Below are 22,648 nucleotides of genomic sequence, written 5' to 3' on the forward strand. Positions count from 1 at the left end.
CCAACTCTGAGCAATTGAAACAACAATTAGAAGAGCAGATAAATAATGTCCAGACACAGCTCCAAACAATTGTCAAAAGCATAAAATCACAAGAAGATTTTGATCTAGTGATTTCCACTCTGAAAGAACAGATTCAATCACTCCAAATACCTAATCTGGATCCTCTGCACAATGCCATAGCCGAGGTTAAAGAAAAAATTGAGACGCTTGAAAATTTTATGAACAATTTGCCATCTTCTGATGCTTTGAATGCAATAACTCGGAGTGTAGCAAATATTAAGCTGCAACTTGAAACATATGAAGATTTTGGAAAAATTCAAAGTACCATAACCCATCTTGAAGGTACAATAGCAGCAGTGCAAAGTGATTTGACAAATCTACAAGAAACTCGCCTGCCCGGTATTGTAGACACTCTTGTCAGTGTCCAGCAACAGATCACAAAACTTGAAAACCTCAACACTGAATCTGAACTATCTCATTTTCATCACTTGATCGATGATATCCAAACAAAGCTTGAAATTTTACAACAATCAACACCCACTCAGGCAGATATAACCCTGCTCCAAAATGCTATGCAAAATGTGGCTGATGCATCTGAATTAAATAATGTGAAATTGGCACTTGAATTTTTGCAGAATACAGTATCAAATCTTCCCACATCACAGGAACTTAAAAATATTAAGAGGGCAGTGAATAGGATATTGAAATCAGAAGATATCAAGAATATCCAGACAGAGATCAAACAACTCACTCAGACAGTGGCCACTCTACCAACCAATCAACATATTAATGAACTGCATGCCCTGTTTGAGGATATCAGAAGACAGGTCCATGATCTTACTGCTCAAAATTCAAAATTGGCAGTTGTTGAAAATTTGCAACAAATTGTAGCTAATATCAACCAACAGCTAGGGACCATGGAATCCAATCAAGCAAATGCTCTGTCTGTTTTTGCCACCCAGCTTCAAGAAATTGTGCAACAATACAAGAAACTTATTGTGGACATAAAAATCAAGCCAGGCCATGATGATGTTGTTAGGACCATCAATGAGCACCTTGAATCTGTAACAAGCAGATTGCTTACAGCAGAAAAAGAAATAACAGGCATAATCGAGAATCCAAAACATACAATAATTCTTGAATTGTACAGCATCCCCAACAAAGAATATGATTCACCATTTACACCAGGTGGCAAAATATATATGCTGTCCCCTGCACAATTTTATTACCAGTTTTTTGTTGGGGGCACATTGAGACCAATCAAGATCAAATATTGGCATCAGCCACAGGCACACCACTACCCTACCTTATCAATAACAAATGCTGACAACAAACCAAAAATCACCAGTGTAGAGTTAGAGGATTTTACAGATCCCAATACATTAGAAACATCTTATGCTGAAGATGATGGCTCTCTGGAATTTAAAATACAAATAGGGGACAAATTATATTTAGAAAATCCTGCAGTATCAGCTGCTGAACACCCTATAGTTGCAATATTCTTGTTTACATATTATGTCTAGACAAATTATTGTTGATGAATTACACAGACAAGCCAGACATAATTTTAAGAGACTCCCAGTAGTCACAAAGGGCATAGATGATTTATGGCAGAGCGACTTGATTGAAATGGCAACTGGACAGTTGAAAAATTTAGACAAAATCAACAAGGGCTACAAGTATCTACTCACTGTAATAGACACATTTTCAAAATTTGCCTGGGCTGTGCCACTCAAATCCAAGACTGGAAAATGTGTTACAGAAGCCTTCAGGACAATCATCAATCAGAGTGGAAGATCACCGCGCTATTTGCAAACAGATAATGGCAAAGAATTTTATAATTCAGTGTTTCAACAATTTATTAAAAGCCAGGCAATAAAACATTACTCGAGTTACAGTGATCTCAAAGCCTCAATTGTAGAGAGATTCAACAGAACCTTAAAAAATCTTATGTATAAACAATTTACCCTCCAAGGTAATTATAAATGGCTTACAATCCTACCAGAACTTCTACATAAATATAACAATTCTGTCCATTCCACAATCAACATGAAACCCTCTGAAGTAACTTCATCTGATGAGCAAAAATTGATCAGCACTGTTTATTATCCTAGATACCAGCCAACAACAAGAAAGGCCAAATACAGGGTGGGTGATCAAGTAAGAATCAGCAAATATAAGCACTTATTCAAAAGAGGCTTTACAAGAAACTGGAGCACCGAATTATTTACAGTGGTTCAAGTTAAACCTGGGACCCTTAACACATATATAATAAAAGATCATAGAGGAGAAATTCTCAAAGGCAGATTCTATGAACAAGAGCTCAGCAAAACTAAACAGCCTGACACATATCTCATAGAAAAAATCATCCGCAGAAAAGGCAACAAGTTATTTGTCAAATGGCTGGGTCATCCGGAAAACAGCTGGATCGATGCAAACAAAGTGATAATATGAGCACCTGGGATGTTATAAAAAGGCTGCCAGAACCTGAACAACAGAATAAGAGAAATGGCAACTTGCTGCCTGATAATATTAGGTGTCTTATTGTTGGGCCATCTGCTTGTGGTAAAACTACACTAATGGTTGATAATTTTTTATTGGCACCCAACTGGTTAGACTGGAAAAACAGGCACTTGTATGTCTTTTCTAAGAGCTTGGAACAATTAAAATATCAGCAGCTGATGAAGCTATATGATGGATTGGATATTGCCACTTTTGAACCAGATGTTAAGCCACTTGATGAATGTCTCGATAATTCTGTTGTTGTGTTTGATGATATTATACTGGATAATCAAAACAAGGTTAGAAATTTCTTTACACAGGGGCGGCACAAAAACATTGATTGCTTCTACCTGGCACAGACTTTTTCAAAAATTCCGAAGCAGCTGATCCGAGACAACAGCAATTTTATATGTGTGTTTCATCAAGATCATACCAACCTCAAACACATACATGATGAATATGTAGGTGGAGACTTGAGCTACAATGATTTTTCTAAATTTTGCAGCAGGTGCTGGAACCAGGACAGTTATGGGGTTGTCACAATTGATATGACAAGAACACCTAACAGTGGCAAATACAGAAATAAAATCAACGATTTTCTAGACGTTGAAACATATATAAATAACCATGAAAAGGCCAATTATTGACGATCTTAAGTTAAGAGATTATCTTGTAAAAAGATTTAAGGGATGGAAATCAGAGAACCGGGGAATCTATGAAAAACCCAAACAAACAGAACAGCCTGTAATTGATGCTATTAATAATTTAGGTAAGAATATCAAAACTGTTACAGAGCAAAATCAAGATTTGATCACAGAGCTTGTACCTGTAGCTGCAAGGAACATATTAGATTATCCATTCACCCCACTTTCCAGTATTCATACACCTAGTCCTGTTGCTCCTAGAAGAATTGAAGCTACTCAGGATCCTATTGAATTGGGTCTTCTTGCTCAAAAATATTTAACCACACCTAAAGACAACAAAGATGAGGTCTTTGGCTTATATGCTGACACAGAGCTTGATGGCAGCATCATTCATAGAATTGGCAATTTCAGAGTAACATTTATGGGAGATGATATAATTGTTTATTCAGAATCTCGTCTCGGAGAAAGAGGTGGTTTCGTTAAATATCCCGGCACACCTGGGTTGTGGGAACTGATGACTAGGAAAAGGCCTGGCAGCTATACAGATCAAGATTATGAGCATTACAAAGAAATATTAATAAAATCAGATGCTCTATACCAGAACAATGATCCCACACAGAAAAGGGTTAAGTCTAGCAGTGGGGCAAAATATAACAATTTAATCAAGCCCATATGGTCACAGATCAAGACTGGCAGTGGAATCAAACAATACAACACCCTGCCTAAAGAATTTGTGTGGGTTGATGATGTCAGGAAACTTGTAGATAGGTTGCTGGTGATAGCTGGGGAGGAAAATGCTGGCAACCACAATTTTTACAATGAAAAGGTTGGAATTATGGACATGATAAGCACAAAATTGTCTAATTTTATAGTGAATGACCCTAAGGGGATTGGATATCTCATAAAAATTATTAATACTCTACCACCTAAATTTTGGAATGTCTCTGAGGGTCGGGGCCTGGTTAATGACATCATAAACAAGCTGCCATTTGAACTACACATTCCAGGCTATCAGTATTGTGGTCCAGGAACAAAATTAGACCATAGATTAAACAGAGGAGATCCTGGTATAAATCCCCTAGATGCTGCTTGTAGAGACCATGACATAGCATACAACACACATTCTGATCTTGACAAGAGACATGTTGCAGACAAGAAATTAGAAGAGGCTGCATTTGGTAGATTTGTAAGCAAAAATGCTTCTTTAAGTGAGAGAATATCAGCATTGGGAACCACCATAGCTATGAGCACCAAACAAAAACTGGGGTGGGGGTTGTGAATATGTATATAATAAACCTACAATGAAGGCCAAGGGTGTTATGTATCAAATACCTTATGCAGGTCTCAAATCTCTTAAAACTATTGATAGTCTCTTGACCAAAAAGCAGCGCAAGAAAAAAAGCTCTTGTCTTGCAAAGGGCCATGGTATGAAATTGTTGCTTAGTACCCCCCAATTAAAAAAATTACAACAATCCAGGAAAAAATCACATGTGGGGGGTTTCATATTTACCATCCCTGCCATCTTAGCTGCTCTCGGGGCTGTGGGGAGCTTGGCTGGGGGATCAGCTGCCATAGCAAAAACAGTAATAGATGCCAAGAAAAATAGGGCAGAATTAGATGAGCAGAGGCGCCATAACCTGGCCATGGAGAAAAAAGGCAAAGGTGTTAAGAGAGCCATGAATAAGTTTAAAAAAAACAAGAGCCGCTTACAAACCAAGATATTGAAGCTTTAATCAAGCCACTGGGCATCAAAAATTTTAGAGGTGTGTACATGTCTGATTCTTTACCAGAACAACCACTCAACAAAGAGTGTGGCATTGTTAATTTGGATGAGTACAAAAATCAGGGCACTCACTGGATTTGTTATCTTAAATATTTAAAAAATGAGGCATTTGTGTTTGATTCATTTGGAGGTGTTCCACCTGAAAATTTAGTACAATATCTAAACTCAGCTAATCTTTATTACAATAATGCCCGTGTTCAAAACTTCAAAGATGTTAATTGCGGACATTTGTGTTTATCTGTTCTTAGATATATGTCTCAAATAAATAAACCATCAATTGAAAATTTTCAAAAAGCCTTGTGGTATTTAAAACATCATGGGGGTATTCCATCTCACCAGCCAAAATTCAATATTGAAACTCAAATTACATGATGACATAGTGTATCCCAAAACAATAGCTCTCAGAGCATTTTATGGCATGTACTTGATCCCTAATATTACACACCACAACAACACAATTGCAGTAGGGGATCAAAAAATTGTCATCACTCCAGGGCAATATAATCTGTCCACTCTAAATGCTCAATTACCCAGAGGTGTAGTGTTAAGTCAAAATTCTGTCACTCACAGAGTAGAGATTGTATCTGCTACAGAAACAGTGGATCTGGGTACTATAGGAGAGCTGTTAGGCTTTGAGAACAACACAAAACTCGAACCGGCCATCAAACACACTGCTATGAATATACCTAAATTCTTAGCCATAGAGACTCTGAATATTCACTGTAATGTGGCTGAGGGTATGATCACCAAATCAAATGGCATAGGCACTCACAAACAAACCGGCATCATTGCAACATTCAAACCTAATTCCGAATTCATGGAGCCCATCATCTACAATCCATCCCCAACATTATATTTTCCTGTGTGTCATAATAGAATAGATTACATTGAATTGATGGTCACTAATGAAAAAGAAGAATTAGTTGATTTTGCTGGAGCCACAACAACTGCAATCATAGAAATTAATATTTAAATAAAAATACATACAATGGAAAATATTGAGAGTTATGAGCTACAATCATTCCCCCCAAACAGGAGGACATTTACAAATTTAAATCAACCCAACACAGAAATCGAGGTTGATCTTGATGTAGGGGACGGCTTTATACACCCCCACAGAGCAGATCTGTACATCAAATTTGATGTTGTAAAGCTCGATGGTACAGATTATCCGGCAAATTCAAATATAAGATTGGTGGACAATTTTGTGCCGCATCTGTTCTCTGAAATTGAGATCAGAAAGCATGGCGTTGTTATAAACAGAATAGATTATCCCGGCATTACCTCCACAGCTTTGGCCACATTAAAATTATCCAAAACCGAAGCTTCTTACTACAAAATAGGTGGATTTGAGGCTGGTGATAAGATATTATCTAAAAACCACACTGTGCTGTTTCCTATGCGCCTGTTGCCAGGATTCTTCTCGGATTACAAAGATATTATGTGGAAGGGCGGTTTAAGAATTACATTTAGAAGAGCTGCAAATGATAATAATGCCTTGATGAGGTACAGCACATTAAACTCTACAGGAGAAGCTCTGCCTAATACCTTACCTGATAAGGGCAAATGCATTATTCAGACTATGGAGTTAAGAATCCCTGTTGTTGAGTATGAGGCCAGTTACGCTCTTAAACACAAAGCAGATATAGTAAAAAATCCACAGATTCCTCTGCAATTTTACACATATCAATGCGTACAGAAGCCTGCATCTGGTACTTATTATGAATTTGATGCTACAAATTCATTCTCCAATATTCAATTTGACATGCCCGATTTTGTAGTGGTACTGTTTCAGACTGGAAGACACAATAATCAGGAAAAAAATTCAAGTAAATTTGATAACTGCTACATCAAGAACATATATCTTAAAAATGGCAGAAATGAGGTCTTTCCTAGAGAAAATTATAATTTAGACATGTCCAAGGATGATTTTCTTAAATTATATGAGGCTTTTTCTTCCTTCAAAAGGGTCACTACTGGCAATACTGATATGTATTACTCACCAGATGAATTCAAAACACAGAGACCCATGTTTGTAATCAACACTTCAAAAAGGAAACAGGTTGTGGTTAATGACAGGACAAACATTAAAATTATCTGTGAATTCCACGAGGCTTTACCCGAAGACACCATTTGTAGCGTCATTCTCATAGGTGAAAAATCATATGTTTATGACGTAAGAAATGAGAGGGTCACAGAGCAGTTCTAGAGAGTCTCTGCATATTGCATTGCCTTAGTACTAGATATGCAAGATGAGTCTGGTGTCCAATTGAACTTAAACCGGAAGTGGACCGGAAGTAGGCAAACCGGAAGTGGACCGGAAGTGGACCGGAAGTGGACCGGAAGTAGACCGGAAGTAGACCGGAAGTAGACCGGAAGTAGACCGGAAGTAGACCGGAAGTGGACCGGAAGTAGACCGGAAGTGGACCGGAAGTAAATATGTGTGGGTGGGTGTGGGTGGGTGTGGGTATACAAATCTCAGGGGAGCTCTTCCTTTCTCAGAGAGCTCTTCCTTTCTGAAAAATATTTGAGGGCATTTTTACAAAAATCTTTAATTAGGCAGAGTTCCACACTTGAGCAAAAAGCTCATATGGCCATGTTGAGCAAGTTTTAAGTGTAGCAAATCTGCTGGAGGGGAGCTCTTCCTTTCTCGAGTTTATAGTAGTACCAATACAACTACTCCTTGCGGTTCTAATTACCTTGCAACATTGGTTCTAACCTAGGTCATTAAATCTTACTTAATATTTAATTAGGACGTAATTTAGAAACAGTGTATTTACATTCTAAGAAAACTCAATCTTGTACAAAAATAGTAATATCGAAAACTCAGAGGCGATTCCTCCATGTAGGAAGTGAGGAACTTCCTACAGTTCATTTATACTTGCTTCCAGTTCTCTATGTTTTAGGAGTTTAATAATAATGCGGGATATAAAATTATGAGCGCAATATACGTACAATTGACTAGGTTAGCTACTGTCAAGAGTTAACTGCCGTCGTTCGCTCCAGCCGCAGCCCAATGACGATGGACACACAGTCTTTGCTGCCATGCCTGAGGAACCTCGCTGGTAGCACTACAAACAGAAGGGTTAGGAGAGGGAAAGCTTGCGCTTTTTAAAGCTCAGACGAGGAAGCATTGTGGGTTTCCTCAATCAGTGATGCCAACCTCAGCAAAACGGTACTAAACCTAGTACAGTTTGATCTTTGTTGGCACCTAGCACCCTGCTTTTGGCACAATGGTAAAATCTAGCATAATTTACAAACGTGAGTCTTAGAGGGAGAGGGAATATGTTTTCAGGAAATAAAAATAAAATTATGTCTAAATCGTATTTATACTTCACCAGTGGACATGTTTCAAATAAAGGGGAGTATGCCTACACAGCGACAACCATGTCACGATCAATCCTCTATCTTTTCTTTATCCTGCCCAATTTTGTTCGTGAGAAAATGTTATGGCAGGAAATCGGTAGAAGATTGGGGTAAACAAGCAATTTTCTCAAACCGTTTCAAGTTCTATACTGAACTCATTTCGTTTGTTCAACCATTGTATACAATTTTTTAGGAAAATTAAGAATATTTCATAACTGTAGTGAATAATAAGTACCGCAAGTGAAACTCGAAAAGTAGATGCATAATTGAACTTAAAACTGTAATTACATAACATGCATTATATTAAATTAGATTATAATTAGAAACGATCTCACGAAAATTTCCCCTCAAATTAATTATTGTCACTTTCCCATATTATATAGAACACAATTTGTTATCCGAGCCCAATTTTTCGAGTTTAAGCAGCACTTTTTATTATCCTCAATCCACACGACAGGATGGGGTACAAAGTCGAAATTCTTACAAAATCTAAAATATCATCAATGCTATTTTCGTAGGTCTTTGTAGGTTTACATTAAAAAAAATCATAGTTGAAAGGGTGCAAGGGCCCCTTGCCCTACTTTGTGCATGGACCTGCAGCTAACATTCTAAATGCAATGGTTAGTAAAAACGATATGTGCGACTGTAATTGAACGAATTTTTCAAACCTTCCTCCGTTTGCCATATCTTCTTCCTACACCCCAAAAAAGCCAGGAGTAGCCACTGCGAAATCTTATCCAACTTTCTATTTTCAGGTTGAAACTTAATGTCCATTTAACTACCTACAAGTTTCTTGTGAACACTTGAATACATATTCGGTTGCAGAATAATCCACAAGACTGCATACTTTTCGGGAGGGAAATCTTTGATGATTCATTGACACGAATGATTTCTCAGTTGTTTGTTACAGTTAAAAATGGTATATATTGTATCCTTTCAATTCCATTGTCTTTGAGTGGGATAAAAGCTTCCCTGGTAGGGATAAAAATAATTTTCTTTTGCCGGGGATAAAATGTGGGGGGGAAATCCTCGCCATCCCCCCCCCCCCCCCGTTAATTCGCACACTGTGTGTGTATGTAATGTTTTACAAATGTAAAAACTGGGTTCACCTACGACCAACAACAGCGTACACCTTCCTTGTAAGCTGATCGAAGTTGTCTTTCTTCCAGCCTCCGCAGCCGGCGCAGCCATGGGAGGGAGTGAGAGAGGCGGTGGCCGACGCCCCCATGTGCATCCAGAGGAACCTCTACATCAAGGCCAAGGACTACCAGGGGCAGGAGGACTGCCTCTACCTCAACGTCTACACACCCAGCGTAAGTTACTTAATCTCTTTTATAATATTAAGGATGAGGCGATGTGTCGGTATCGGCCGATACCAGTGGTATCGTTATTGGAAAGTACCCGTTGGTATCCATACCCGCCGCGATACTTTTCCGGTGTTCTGATCGTTAGCAGAGTCCACAAAAAATGCTGCGCAACCAGGATGGGTTGATTTAAATCAGGTAATTTTTTTATTCACCGATTTAAATCACTTTAATTTAATAATTTTTACAATAATGTACATAAGGATTTTGTAGATATAAGAAACACTTTTGGTGAAAGTACATTAATCTTGTAATTATTTAATAATGTTCATTAGGCTCTAGGAAATAAAATTAAAGGAAATAAAATATACGGAAGATATGATTTCTTCCTTATTTATCTTCTGGTAGTTTAATTAATAGGTCATTGGAGGTGAATATACTTAATCTATTTATTGTGGATGAAGTGAATTGCTCGGTGGTCAAGGAGTATATAAGAAGTATATAAGGAGTGGTTCCTTAAGGAGGGGTTGCGACCTTAATGTTGGATTAAGATATCATTTGGGTGTAGAATTTCAAATTTGATGGTCTGTTCGATCTTTAATTACTTACATGGTCTGAGTTCAAGGAAATGTAAAGACAGGATTTCTCTTAATTTAAAATTCAATAATTTTTACAGGCAAAAATAGCAAACATTTTGTGTAGAAAAATATACAAAATACTAATTATGTTAAACCATAAATAGTTTCAATATCATTAAACTGTAAATAAACAAGGCAGCTGATATTTTTCAAACTATCATTTAAAAAAATCTCGAAAACTCAGCTACAAAGACTATAAAAATATCTAAGTTAATATTTTAAGTCACAATTAAAAACAGAATGTTTTAGTTTCACTGGAAGAAAAGTTACTTGGTTGGTTGGTTGATTTGGTGTTTTAAGTCCACTTTATGCACAGTAAGGCTAATCGGGACTGGACCTACAGTTTAAAGTGGGATCCGAACCACTTCTACCTCCACCGGGTATCGAACCCGGGACCCCTTGATTACAAGGCGACGACGCAACCACTGCGCCATCGGGGAGGCCTGAAGAAAAGTTACTGATATTATTATTAGTTTCATTAACACACTCAATAAACATCTCCATAGTATTTAGTTACAGTATCAAAAATAGAAAAATGTATGTTTAGGTATATTTTTTATTTGATTCAATCACACTCTTCAAATATTTTACAGGACCATTTACTAAAAAAAAAGTAAAGTGCTCCCCTGTGCATAGCGCCACGCCATGAAGGCGTATAGGGGGTGTGGGGGTAACGCACCACAGTTTCTTGATCCGGTCGTGAGTGGGTGTGATGTGATCAGCATCACGCCCCTGACCGCCTTTACCCCCCAGGGTTTCCCCCAGGTACCCATGTTATTCGACGCTGGGTGGGCGCCGGAGCCCCTTCCATCGTTAGAAAAGTTCCCGGATTTGAACCGGCCGGGGGTCGAACCCGGGACCTTTAGCATGGTAGTCAGACGCGTTACCGACTGATCCACCGCGGCCACCATTTACTAGAAAAGGCCTTTCTATAAACAAACATATATCTAAGTGTATAGTGCCAGAAATCATGCCAGCAATTTTAAGCGCGTTTTTTTAAGTAAAGAAATAGATTTAAATAAAAAATTCGATTTAAATTTAAAAAATTAAAAAAATATTTAAAAAAATAAAGATCATTATTTTTATCCACCCTGTGCGCAACACTTTCGTTCAGTCTACGTATCCTGAAATTCATGCAAAATTCTAACTTTCCGTTAATTTTGTACTAACATTATGAGAAAATACTGAATTTGTGATTACTTAACAAAAAAAAGTCAAGTAAAGTGCTGCCCTTTGCTTTGCACCACGCCATGAAGGTGTATGGAGGATGTGGAGTTAGGGTCCCACACTTTCTTGATCACGGCCGAAGGTGGGGGTGATGTGATCAGCACCACGCCCATGGCAGCCTTTATGCCCTGGAGTTTCCTCCAGGTACCCACTTTATTCGATGCTGGGTGGGTGACGGAGCCGTTTGAACAGGCGCAAGAAAATCCCGGTTCTCCCCCGCCGGGGATCGAACCTGGGTCTTTACTGATTGAGTTTGTGCTTTAACTCCACTTTATGCACAGTAAGGCTAATCGGGACTGGACCTACAGTTTAAAGTATAATCCGAGCCACTAAGTACCTCTACCGGGTATTGAACCTGTGACCCCTTGATTACAAGGCGATGACGGGGAGGCTCGAAACCGGGTCTCTCGCATCGTAATTAGTTATTATATTCTGATGAAATTTTTGAATATTTTAAATCAAAACTATAGTAAATGAATGCTTATAATTGGAGTGAAACCTGCTAAAATTAATAAAAAAATTTAAATAACTTTAAACGTTATGTACGGTATATAATTTTCAAGCATCAGTACCGGTTTCGGTGGGAGTACGAGTATCGGCTCAGTGTTGCCTTCAGGGTGTCACAGTGCAACACTGACAAACGTCCACAGCGCGTAGAGAACATCAAGATGAACATCTTTTGTTCATAACGTTTTGCTCGTTGATGCCTCGTTTCGATGTTACGACCCTCCGAAAAACTGCAAAATTACAAGAGAAGCAAATACAATGGATTGATTGATTCATTGATTTGCTTTATTTTACTTCGCTTTTTGTGCCACTTTTGGCTAATTTGCGAAGATGTGGATGAGTGATGATATGATGGAATTGATGAATGGACACTCACAAGCATCCATGCCCAGGCCGGGATTCGAACCCGGAACCCCGTTGTGCAAACCACTCCGCTACGGGGCCCGGCAATACAATGGACCATGAAGGGACAAAATTAAGTTAAGAAACCTGAAAAGAGTATTTTAGAAATGCAATAAGAACTGCAAAGTCATGAATATGCCTAATAAGACAAGGAGGCAAAAATATGGTTTCAAGGTCTTCAAGGTCCTTAAACAAATACTTTATATAAATTTAAATTCGGTCCAGGAACCTTTTTTCCGGATGAATTTAAATACGGTCCAGGAACCTTTTTTTAAAAAAAATAAAACAATAAGCAACTTGAACCGAATTTAAATTGTGCAGGATTTTCAAGCTTCCGGATCTTGCAGCAGAACTTATAATAGAACTCTTTAGAATTAACAACCTTTTCTTCAAGGTCCTTAAACAAGTACTTTTCATTGACTCCTCTGTCTGCCCATTCCATTGCATTCAAAGCTCATTATTACCAAAAGTCTCCTCTGGGGAAACATTTATCCTTTGATGTGTTTTTCATTTTAGCTTCCAGAGAGCGAGGAGAAGCTTGACGTGATGGTGTGGTTCCACGGTGGCGGATGGTTCGCAGGCGCCGGGGTCAGCTTCATCTACGGCCCTGAGCTGCTCCTGGATAGAGACGTCGTGCTGGTCACCACCAACTACCGGCTGGGAGCTCTGGGTGAGTCCACGGCTGTATTAGCCCAAGTCAATATTCAAACCTTTTCGTGCAATTTACAGGGAACTAACTGCCATTCAGCGATTTTAGTGTCATTACGTGCCTTGTGAAGTAACGTTTCAGCATTCAAATTTACTCCACTGACTAGTTTTTGTTGAAGAATCATTTCCAGCACATAAGATGATCTTCACAGATAAAACGATGAGTTTGACTTTGAATAACATGAAAAAATTGTTATACATTGTAAGCCCATAGTGTACAATAACTCATTTGGTGACGTATTGAAGACTCAATATACATGTGACTAAGGTAGGGTATGCCATTGGCTAGGCTTCTGCGCTGGGTGAGCGAAGAGTTTGGCGTGGCAGATCCTTGCCGACTGGGGGAGACGTAGGACTAACTGGACACAGACTGAGTATACTGTATATCCGTTTATCACCCTTTTTGGGCCTGCATGGCCTGGTGTAATTTGCCTAACGTTTATATAGTTACGTCTACCTTTTGAAAATGCTAAAGAGGATATTTAATTTTCAAGGGTAGATTGCTCCGGGTCATGTTGGCTGTGGGGGTTTTGGGCACGGTTGCAGTTGACTCATATAGCCGTAACGTACTGACTTTTGACGATTTAATTGGACGGACTGACACAATTTAATGAGGAGATTATACATGGTTATTATTGTTGAATAAACTAAAATGTTGTTCTTCGGTGATTAGATGGGTTGTGAATGAACCTTGTGATACACATATAAATGTGGAAAGTATAATCTGATTTGTTAATAAATATTATGGTTGAATGAATAATAAGTTTACATTAAATAGTTTAATTAGCTAATGAAAGATAATTAACTTCCACTGCGCCGATAATATAATCCACGTCTCACTTCTTTATTATTTATAAAGGGGAAATAAGAGACGTACAGGATTATAATATTCAGGGTGGCAACTTTAGGACCACGATAAATTAAAGTACAATTCCCAGTTTATAATACAATATAAAGGCTCTATGTGATTCCATTCAATTAAACAGTATATACATGAGCTAAAATATTTAATTTAAGGTGTGCAGTTTGCATTTCGCAAACATCTATAAACACAAGTTACAAATATTACGGAATATACTAATCGACGAAAAATTGTTAATTGTATAAGAATTTCAAACTCAAATTTACCTAATGAACTTCAAGATATCTTATCTAGCAATAATCTTCCGTCTGTCAGATTGTTCCGCAAAGAACACTAAACGGATTGAAAGAATTGTGTTTTACTTTTCACGAAACTTTGTTTCCCTTTTTCGATATAAATAAAAGCTAAACTGAAAAACTTGCCGCAGGACATTTATAATCTCTACAGTTGGATTTGGAGTCATAAGAAGTTGAAATTTTTCATGTCTACGAAGAAAAATTCACCCAGAATTCCCAGTGAAGTAGCTCGGTTTTCGGAGAAAATTCATCAGATTGATGCACAAGGTGGAAAGATATATTGATAGAAGAAATTGGAAAGACGTGATACTTACCTTTCTGAGGCCGTAGATTCGTGTACTCATCTGTGTCGTGGACTCTGCAGTAAAAGTAATAACGTAATAATTTTAGAATATATTTCATGTGTAATTTTGGTTTATGGACTCCACACAATATCACCTTAGACAGTGCGTTTTTTCGGGAAGAAAGGATCTGGTACTCATCTAGTTGGTTTGCTTCTGTGTTCATCATAAGCTCTACTGAAAATATTGCGGTATATTCATAAATGTACATCCATGTACACACATGCACACGCACACACGCACATACATAAAGCATAGAACTCATTCTATATTGATTATGTATATATAGTAAATGGAATATATGCCTTTGTATGTCCCGAGGTACTACGCATGTAGCAATCCTAACTGTTGACCTCCTTCCAGGATTCCTGAGCACGGAGGACGAGGCGTCCCCAGGGAACTACGGTCTAAAGGACCAGGTGGAGGCCCTTCGCTGGGTCCAGGAGAACATTGCCTACTTCGGAGGGAACCCAGGCAGCGTCACCATCTTCGGCGAGAGCGCAGGGGGCGCCAGCGTGCATTTCCACATGCTGTCCCCCTTGTCTACAGGTAATTCAGTATACATATATTAATGCAGTTGTTAATCATCTGTGACAATCTAAAGGTGGCAATGCAAACCTCATCTTCCTCGTTGGCAAGTCACCAATTTTATCAATGTCTGTAAATGTGGAGCTGTTGAATAGAATACCGCCCAGTGGAGGCAATGAGGGGATCTTGATGGAGGGAGCACTTGCCATTTTTACCCCTGCACTATGTCTTTTTAATGCTAAGCCTTGTTTGCCAAGAAAAGTAAACTGTCCTTCCCAACACGTTCCTCTCTCACCTTCCGCCTCTTGTCGTTGCAGGGCTCTTCCACAGAGGCATCTCGCAGAGTGGGACGGCACTGATGTCGTGGTCCGTGTCGCCCAACGCCCGGGGACAGGCCCAGAAGCTGGCTGGGCTGCTGGGCTGTCCCAAGGAGCCCTCAGAGGCCCTCGTGGGCTGCTTGGCCCAAGTTCCTGCGGAGAAGATAGTGGCCACGGACGTTCACTTTATGGTAAGGTCATTTATTACCGTAGCATTTACACACGAATTGTGGATTTTGTGCTTAAAACTGTTTGTGTAATGGACCATTTACACGAGGCCAATTGTGAAGACACTAAGCCAATCCAATGACAAAGTTGAAGACAATCCATTTGAAACCATTCTAATTTAGTGGAGTGGCTTGAGACAATGGCTGGAGACATTCCATTCACATGGATTTCCTCTCTATTCACACGGTGCCAATGTTGGATTGGCTTAGTGGAATGTCTTCACAATTGGCCTCGTAAGTAGTTAAGATTAGTGTTCTTGCCAGTGACAGAGGTTCCCCCTTGGTGAATCTTCAACTTTCCCTTTACATTTCTGTAGTCAAGATCGCCAATCTACTTCCCTATTCAGTTGTAATCAACCTTTTGTAATAGCAGCCTCATGAAGATTATCTCTTAAACGAATAGGTTACAGCAGTGGTTCCCAAAGTGTGCCGCGAAATGTTCCAATATTTTCACTGAACTGACACTTAATTTTTAATCTGCACATGGTTTTAGTACTTTTTACATATGATTTTTTTCTGAATTTGAAATATGTGTTCATTTTTTAACTTAAGGCACGCAACGTAACCTCACTAACTGAGCGTTGCAAGTGTTAGACACGCCCACATTCTGATTTGGCGCCTCGGAAAAATCTTGAAACATTAATGGCGTCTTGAATAGAAAACGTTTGGGAACCCTTGGCGTTAAAGTATAGTCTTGATAGTCCGATGCTTTGTAGACTTGCAATCACAGGCAAGATCTAAACTGGAAATCACGAAAACATTTGTAACTTTGGAGGCTCGAATGATCTACGTGGAACAATAGCCCAAGACAACACCTACAGACAATCTGTTGTTTGAGTTTTGGTATTAAGTCCACTTTATGCACAGAAAAGTTAATCGGAATTGGACCCACAGTTTAAAGCGGGATTCGAACAACTATGTGCCTCCACCAGGTATCGAACCTGGGACCCCTTTATTACAAGGCGACGACGTTACGGGGAGGCCTCAACCTGTTGTTCAGACGATGGCGTGTCATTGCTGTTCGGAAACGATACACAAAGCACTTGACAATTTCTTAAATATTGTTTAGGTCGCATAGTCCTTCAAATCATCAAGACCCTCCTTACTAATATTTGTCATACATATAATTTACGTCTATGTATCCATTTAACGTAACAATACTTAACCGAGAGTGCCGGCCCCCGTGGCGGAGTGGTCAGGACGACTCCAGGGGTCCCGGGTTCGAATCCTGGCCTGGGCATGTCCATTCATCAATTTCATCATATCATCACTCATCCCCATCTTCGCAAACTAGCCAAAAGTTGCACAAGAAGCGAAGTAAAATAAAGCAAATCAAATTAACCGAGAGTGAATATTGAAGAGGGGCGAAAATCTGTCCCCTTCAGGTACTTGGGAAGAGGGAGAAAGTACCCCCTTAATTAGCTTCCTAGTTTCTGGGTGTGTTGTCTCGCGTATTCAGTCACTCTGGCACAATGAAACATGTATATAGACTTACTTAAACTTTAATAATATGAAGCATGTAAATAACACTAAATATAATGAAAAGTTCCACAGAAATACACACGTAATGACGTACGTCGTCTGTCGACTCATCTCGGGCACGCAATGCATGGCAACACGACCAATATGAATGAAAATTCGTCTCAACACCCCTAAAGTTAGTGTCTACGATGTGTATTTTTTTGATAAGTATTTGTAAAACATTCTGTATGCTTTATTTCGGAACAAGACCGCGACATTTCAATCGGGAACAGGGCGAGATTTTACATCGAGAACGAGGAAAAGAGGTTCAGGTTGAGACGAGGTGAAAAACAAAATAAGTTTCCTCACCTGGAGAGAAGGCGAAATTGTGGCAAGTCTCGACGCAGTACCATCTCTAATTCCAGGTCAGTGACTTCGTAACAGATTCTGGTTTAGGAGCGCTTGAAGGCTTCAAAGATGCCTCCACTGGGGAAAGCTGCTTTTAAAAGGCCATAAAACGAAAAAAATATTAATTGAGTGTGATAAAAATATAACCAGCTATCTGACATAGCGTGACTTAAAAGGTTTAGTTGAAGTTATACGGGGGGAAGATGACATATGTTGTTAGTCAATTCTCTGTTCTGTCCGCTAGGAGTGGGACATGGACCCAATGATCCCGTTCAAGCCCAGCGTGGAGAAGGAGATTCCCGAAGATGAAGCCTTCCTTCCAGGCCACCCCCTGGAGCTGCTGGAGGAAGGGAAGTTCCAACCTGTACCCTGGATCTCTGGAATGACGAGCAGCGACGGAGCACTCAAGGTTTCTCGTGAGTTGCATTCCTTTCTTCTTAAGGACCCGATTGATTGTCGAAGCATCATTCTACATTATGAATTATATATTTACAAACAGCGCATTGTGTATTTGAAACAGACAACGTTCCACAAACGTCTCGTTTGCAGTGACTTAATCGATCGAGTAGGAGAAACACTTGTATTGCATATTACAAGATGGTTATTTGTTTCTGACAAAACATATAGTAAACAATTTAACAGGTTTAGTATAATTGATGCTATAACCAGGACGAGAAATGATGAACCCCCCTCAGGCAGATTTGCCTACACTTAAAACTAGCTCAACATGCCTATATGAGCTTTTTGCTCAAGTGTGGTACCCTGTCTAATCCAAGATTTTTGTAAAAATGCCCTCGAGAATTTCCTGTGAAATGATGAGCCCCCTCAGATTGATTTGCCTACACTTACAAAAGCCACATCTGTGAGATTGTTGTCCATAATCCTGTCAAAAATATGCCCCTCTTGATATTTTTTTTGGCTACACCTAAAACTAAGCCACCCTCACCCACACCCACCCACATACACACCCACACACACCCCTGACACACACACACACACACACACACACACGCACACCCATATTGACCTTGACCTTGAGATGACCTTGACCCTGACCTTGAGATGACCTTGACCTTGACTTTGACCTTGACCTTGACCACACCCACCCACATACATACCCACACCCACCTACACCCACCCACATACACACCCACACACACCCACACCCACCCTCACATATTTACTTCCGGTCCACTTGTGGCCTATTTCTGGTTTATTTATATTGCATCATGTTTTGCAACAAATTATTACCCAATATTATGCAATAAATTATTAGACATGTGTTGTTTTCTGATTGCTTGGTTATGACATAATGTGATGATGTGTTATATTCTGATTGGCTTATTGTTTCAGATGTTTTCAATGCGGTCCGTGCTTAGCCTATATAAAGAGATTTTGCATTGCATATCAGCCAGTATTGTGAGAGTTGTTGAAGAGTAAGGGTGTGTTGTTGCAGTGTTGCTCATATTTTTAAACACAAAAATATTGCAGATTTGTATAAAATGAATTACAAATCTATTTGATTTAATATACAGAATTTTTGACAACCTGTCATAGGTTTATTAAGTATAGAGTTTTGATTTGAACCCCAAGAAATTTTATATAAATACCAAAGCCAAAAATATTAACACACACACACACACACACACACACACACACACACACACACACACACACACACACACAAATCACACTACTGAACCCAACTGATATTTTTTATTAAGTATAAAGTTTTGATTTGGACCCCAGGAAATCTTATATAATAAACAACAACAAAAATGCCAAATCAAAAATATTGTAATCAATGCAATAAGAATATAACCAGCCCCAATTGGGCCAGGCACCAAAAGAATTGTAATCCAGACAAATGCAGAACTCCCACAAAAATATGCCCTAAATGCCATAGAAAATATAGCATGGAATATTTCACATATAAACATATGGGTACTTGTTCTGCACAGTCATCAACATTGCCCCCACAACCATCTACATCTGGTCTGAAAAGGAAGCATGAAGCACCTGTTAATGCTGGACCAGCAAAGCAGCCACGCTATGCACCACCTATCCATAGCAGTTTTAATGGCCAACTTAGGGATCACCGGTTTGTATCAGAGCCAAAATGTGACATTAAGAATTTTTTGAACAGTATAAATCCAGATGTGCAGGCAATTCTAAATGCACAAAATGGCTCTTATAAGCTGTCCCTCAAATTGTTTACACAATATAAGAAGCCAAATGGCACAAAATTTACACAGCCCCACATAACAGAAACTGTAGCTGTATATTCAAATGCAAATTCAGACAAAATAATAAGCAGTTTGATAGATCAATTGAATATTAAACACTCTGAATTTGCTGGAAAAGAGTCTGGATGGAGCCTATGCGGTTCTCCACACAAGCTCTATGTTAATATTTCTGAATTCAGCCCATTACAAGGATCTACATATTTGCCATTACCTGCTAATATTAAAAACAAACAAGCCGTGGTTAATATAAAAAATAATGATGAGAAATGCTTTTTGTGGTGTATTTTAGCTGCTTTGTATCCAGTTTCAAGGCATCCTGAGCGAATAAGTTATTATAAACAACATGAAAATGATTTTGATGAAGCAATGGAGTGTTTAGAATATCCAATGTCTGTTCAGAATATTGATAAATTTGAAAAAAAAGGCCAGGAATATCAATGGTAAACAATTATATATTAATGTCTTTATTTGTTCTACTGGCCGTGGCAATTGCTTGATAGCACCTCTCAGAATCAGTACATTTGATGATGATTCTGCTGTTCCGATTGATCTGCTCTTAATTGAAGGGGATGATACACAACATTATACTCTGATACAAAATCTTGAAGCTTTAGTCAGAACACAACTAGACAAATTTAATAGAACATTTAAGTTGTGCCGAAGATGTTTAACTGTATTTGATGGTCAAAAAATGGTAAATGGGGTTCGTGAAAAAAATGCAGAAATTGCTAAAAACAAGTTAATTGAGCATCTGAAATACTGTGGCAACCATAAACCTGTTCATATGGTGATGCCTAATCCAAGTGAAAATGCCAAATTCAAAAAATTTGAAGCCTTGTTGGAACACCCAGCATATATGGTCTGTGATTTTGAATCAAATCTCAAACCTCTTGCATTCTGTAGCCCAGATCCTGAGGAATCTTTAATTACACCATACCAGTTACATGAACCTTCTAGTTTTTATTATGTTGTTGTACAGGATGGTGTTGTTAGTAAAGAATATTTATACATGGGAGCAGATGCCATCAAAGAATTTGCACATAGAATAGAAAATGAGTACCATGACATAGCATCTAATATCTTATTAAAATCAAAACCCATGTTGCCTTTAACAGAGAAACAGATTAAAGATTTCAACAATGCAGAAAAATGCCCGGTATGTGATTCTGAATTTTCAGATGCAAATATCAAGGTGAAACACCATTCCCATACAGATGGTAAATTCTTAATGGCCCTGTGTAATAGCTGTAATATTAAGATCCAGAGACCAAATTTTGTCCCTATATTTTGCCATGGAGCATCCAATTATGATTTTCATCATTTGATCAGGTACGAGGGGTTTGACAAGCAGAATTTAAATATTTTAGCTGAAAATAATGAAAAATATATTGCCATTAGCAAAATAATTAAAGTTAATGGTGTTCCTATTCACTTAAGATTTCTTGATTCATACAGAATTCTGTCTGCTAGCCTGGCTACACTGGCCACTCAATTATCTGATGATCAATTCAAAATCACATGTGCTTTGTTTCCAAATCAGGAACTGAAATTAATTAAGCGGAAGGGTGTATATCCATATGATTATGTTACAGATTTTTCTAAATTTGATGAGTGTTCTCTGCCACCACAAGAAGAGTTTTACAGCAAAATCAGAGCATCTGGAATTACTGATGATGATTATCACCATGCCCAGTTGATGTGGAACAATTTAAAATGCCAGACATTTGGTGATTATCACAAGGCATATTTAAAACTTGATGTGACCCTCTTAGCTGATATACTGCAAGCATTCAGAAAATCTTCCATGCAAAATTATAAGCTGGATCCACAGTAATTTTACAGTGCTACGGGCCTAGCATGGTCTGCAATGTTTTTAAACACTAAAATGCAATTGGATCTGATCCCGGATCAAGATATGTATCTGTTTATGGAACAATGTATAAGAGGAGGCATGGTGCAATGTTCTCAGAGATATGCCAGAGCAAATAACAAATATATTCTCAATTATGATCCAGCACTGCCATCAAATTATATACTGTATGTGGATACAAACAGCCTCTATGGTTATGCTATGATGGATAAACTGCCATATGCAGGGCTTGAGTGGGTTGAAGATTTCAATATTGAATATCTTAAGGATTTTGATGACAGTAACTATGGCCTGTTCTTAGAGGTTGATCTGACAATTCCTGATGATTTACACAACACATTTTCTGATCTGCCCACAATTCCTGAGGTTGAATGCTCACCTGGCTCTAAACAGAAGAAATTGATGATGACTCTAGAGCCAAAACAGGGCTATGTCATATATTACAAAAACCTCCAGTTCCCGATGAATCATGGTGTTCAAGTGACCAAAGTTGGAAAAGTGTTGAGGTTCAGGCACTCAATTGGTTGAAGCCATATATTGATACAAACACAGAGCTTCGAACATCTGCAATGAGCCAATTTGATAAGACCGTGTTTAAATTGATGTGTCAATTCTGTGTATGGCAAAACAATAGAAAATGTCAGAAAACATATTGATGTTAAAATAATTACTGACCCCAGCCGGAGCAAAAAATTGATTGCAAAGCCCAACTTCAATTACAGAAGAATTTATGATGAGAATATGGCACTTTTCAACATGAAAAAAACAAAGATTAAGTTTGATAAGCTTATTTATGTAGGGGCTGTGATATTGGAATTGGCCAAATTACACATGTTAAAATTGTTTTATAATGTGTTGAAGCCTTTTTATAAGGATCGTGTAAAACTGATGTACATGGACACAGATAGTTTTGTTCTTGATATTCAAACACAAGATGTTTATCAAGATATAGCACAGCCTGAATTGTTTAAATATTTTGATACCACTGAACATTCAAAAATTAAACCCCAC

The 22,648-nt window shown here is 38.5% G+C and overlaps 1 protein-coding gene and 1 long non-coding RNA gene across 2 annotated transcripts in view; one reads left to right on the forward strand and one right to left on the reverse strand.

Moving 5' to 3' along the window:
• The window catches only part of LOC145981597 (juvenile hormone esterase-like), a 53,260-nt gene that overhangs the window by 14,642 nt on the left and 15,970 nt on the right, over positions 1-22,648 (forward strand). The window contains exons 2-6 of the mRNA XM_083114960.1: positions 9,465-9,608; positions 12,890-13,043; positions 14,944-15,129; positions 15,426-15,616; positions 17,766-17,937. Of these exons, the coding sequence (XP_082971086.1) occupies positions 9,465-9,608; positions 12,890-13,043; positions 14,944-15,129; positions 15,426-15,616; positions 17,766-17,937 (847 nt within the window). The remainder of the gene's footprint in view (positions 1-9,464; positions 9,609-12,889; positions 13,044-14,943; positions 15,130-15,425; positions 15,617-17,765; positions 17,938-22,648) is intronic.
• Positions 1-22,648, reverse strand: part of LOC145981598 (uncharacterized) — a 104,490-nt gene that overhangs the window by 7,113 nt on the left and 74,729 nt on the right. The gene's annotated exons all lie outside the window — the stretch shown is intronic.

This window comes from Lepisma saccharinum, chromosome 29 (genome assembly GCF_977018435.1).
Source record: "Lepisma saccharinum chromosome 29, izLepSacc3.1, whole genome shotgun sequence".
NCBI classification, from domain to species: Eukaryota; Metazoa; Arthropoda; class Insecta; order Zygentoma; family Lepismatidae; genus Lepisma; species Lepisma saccharinum.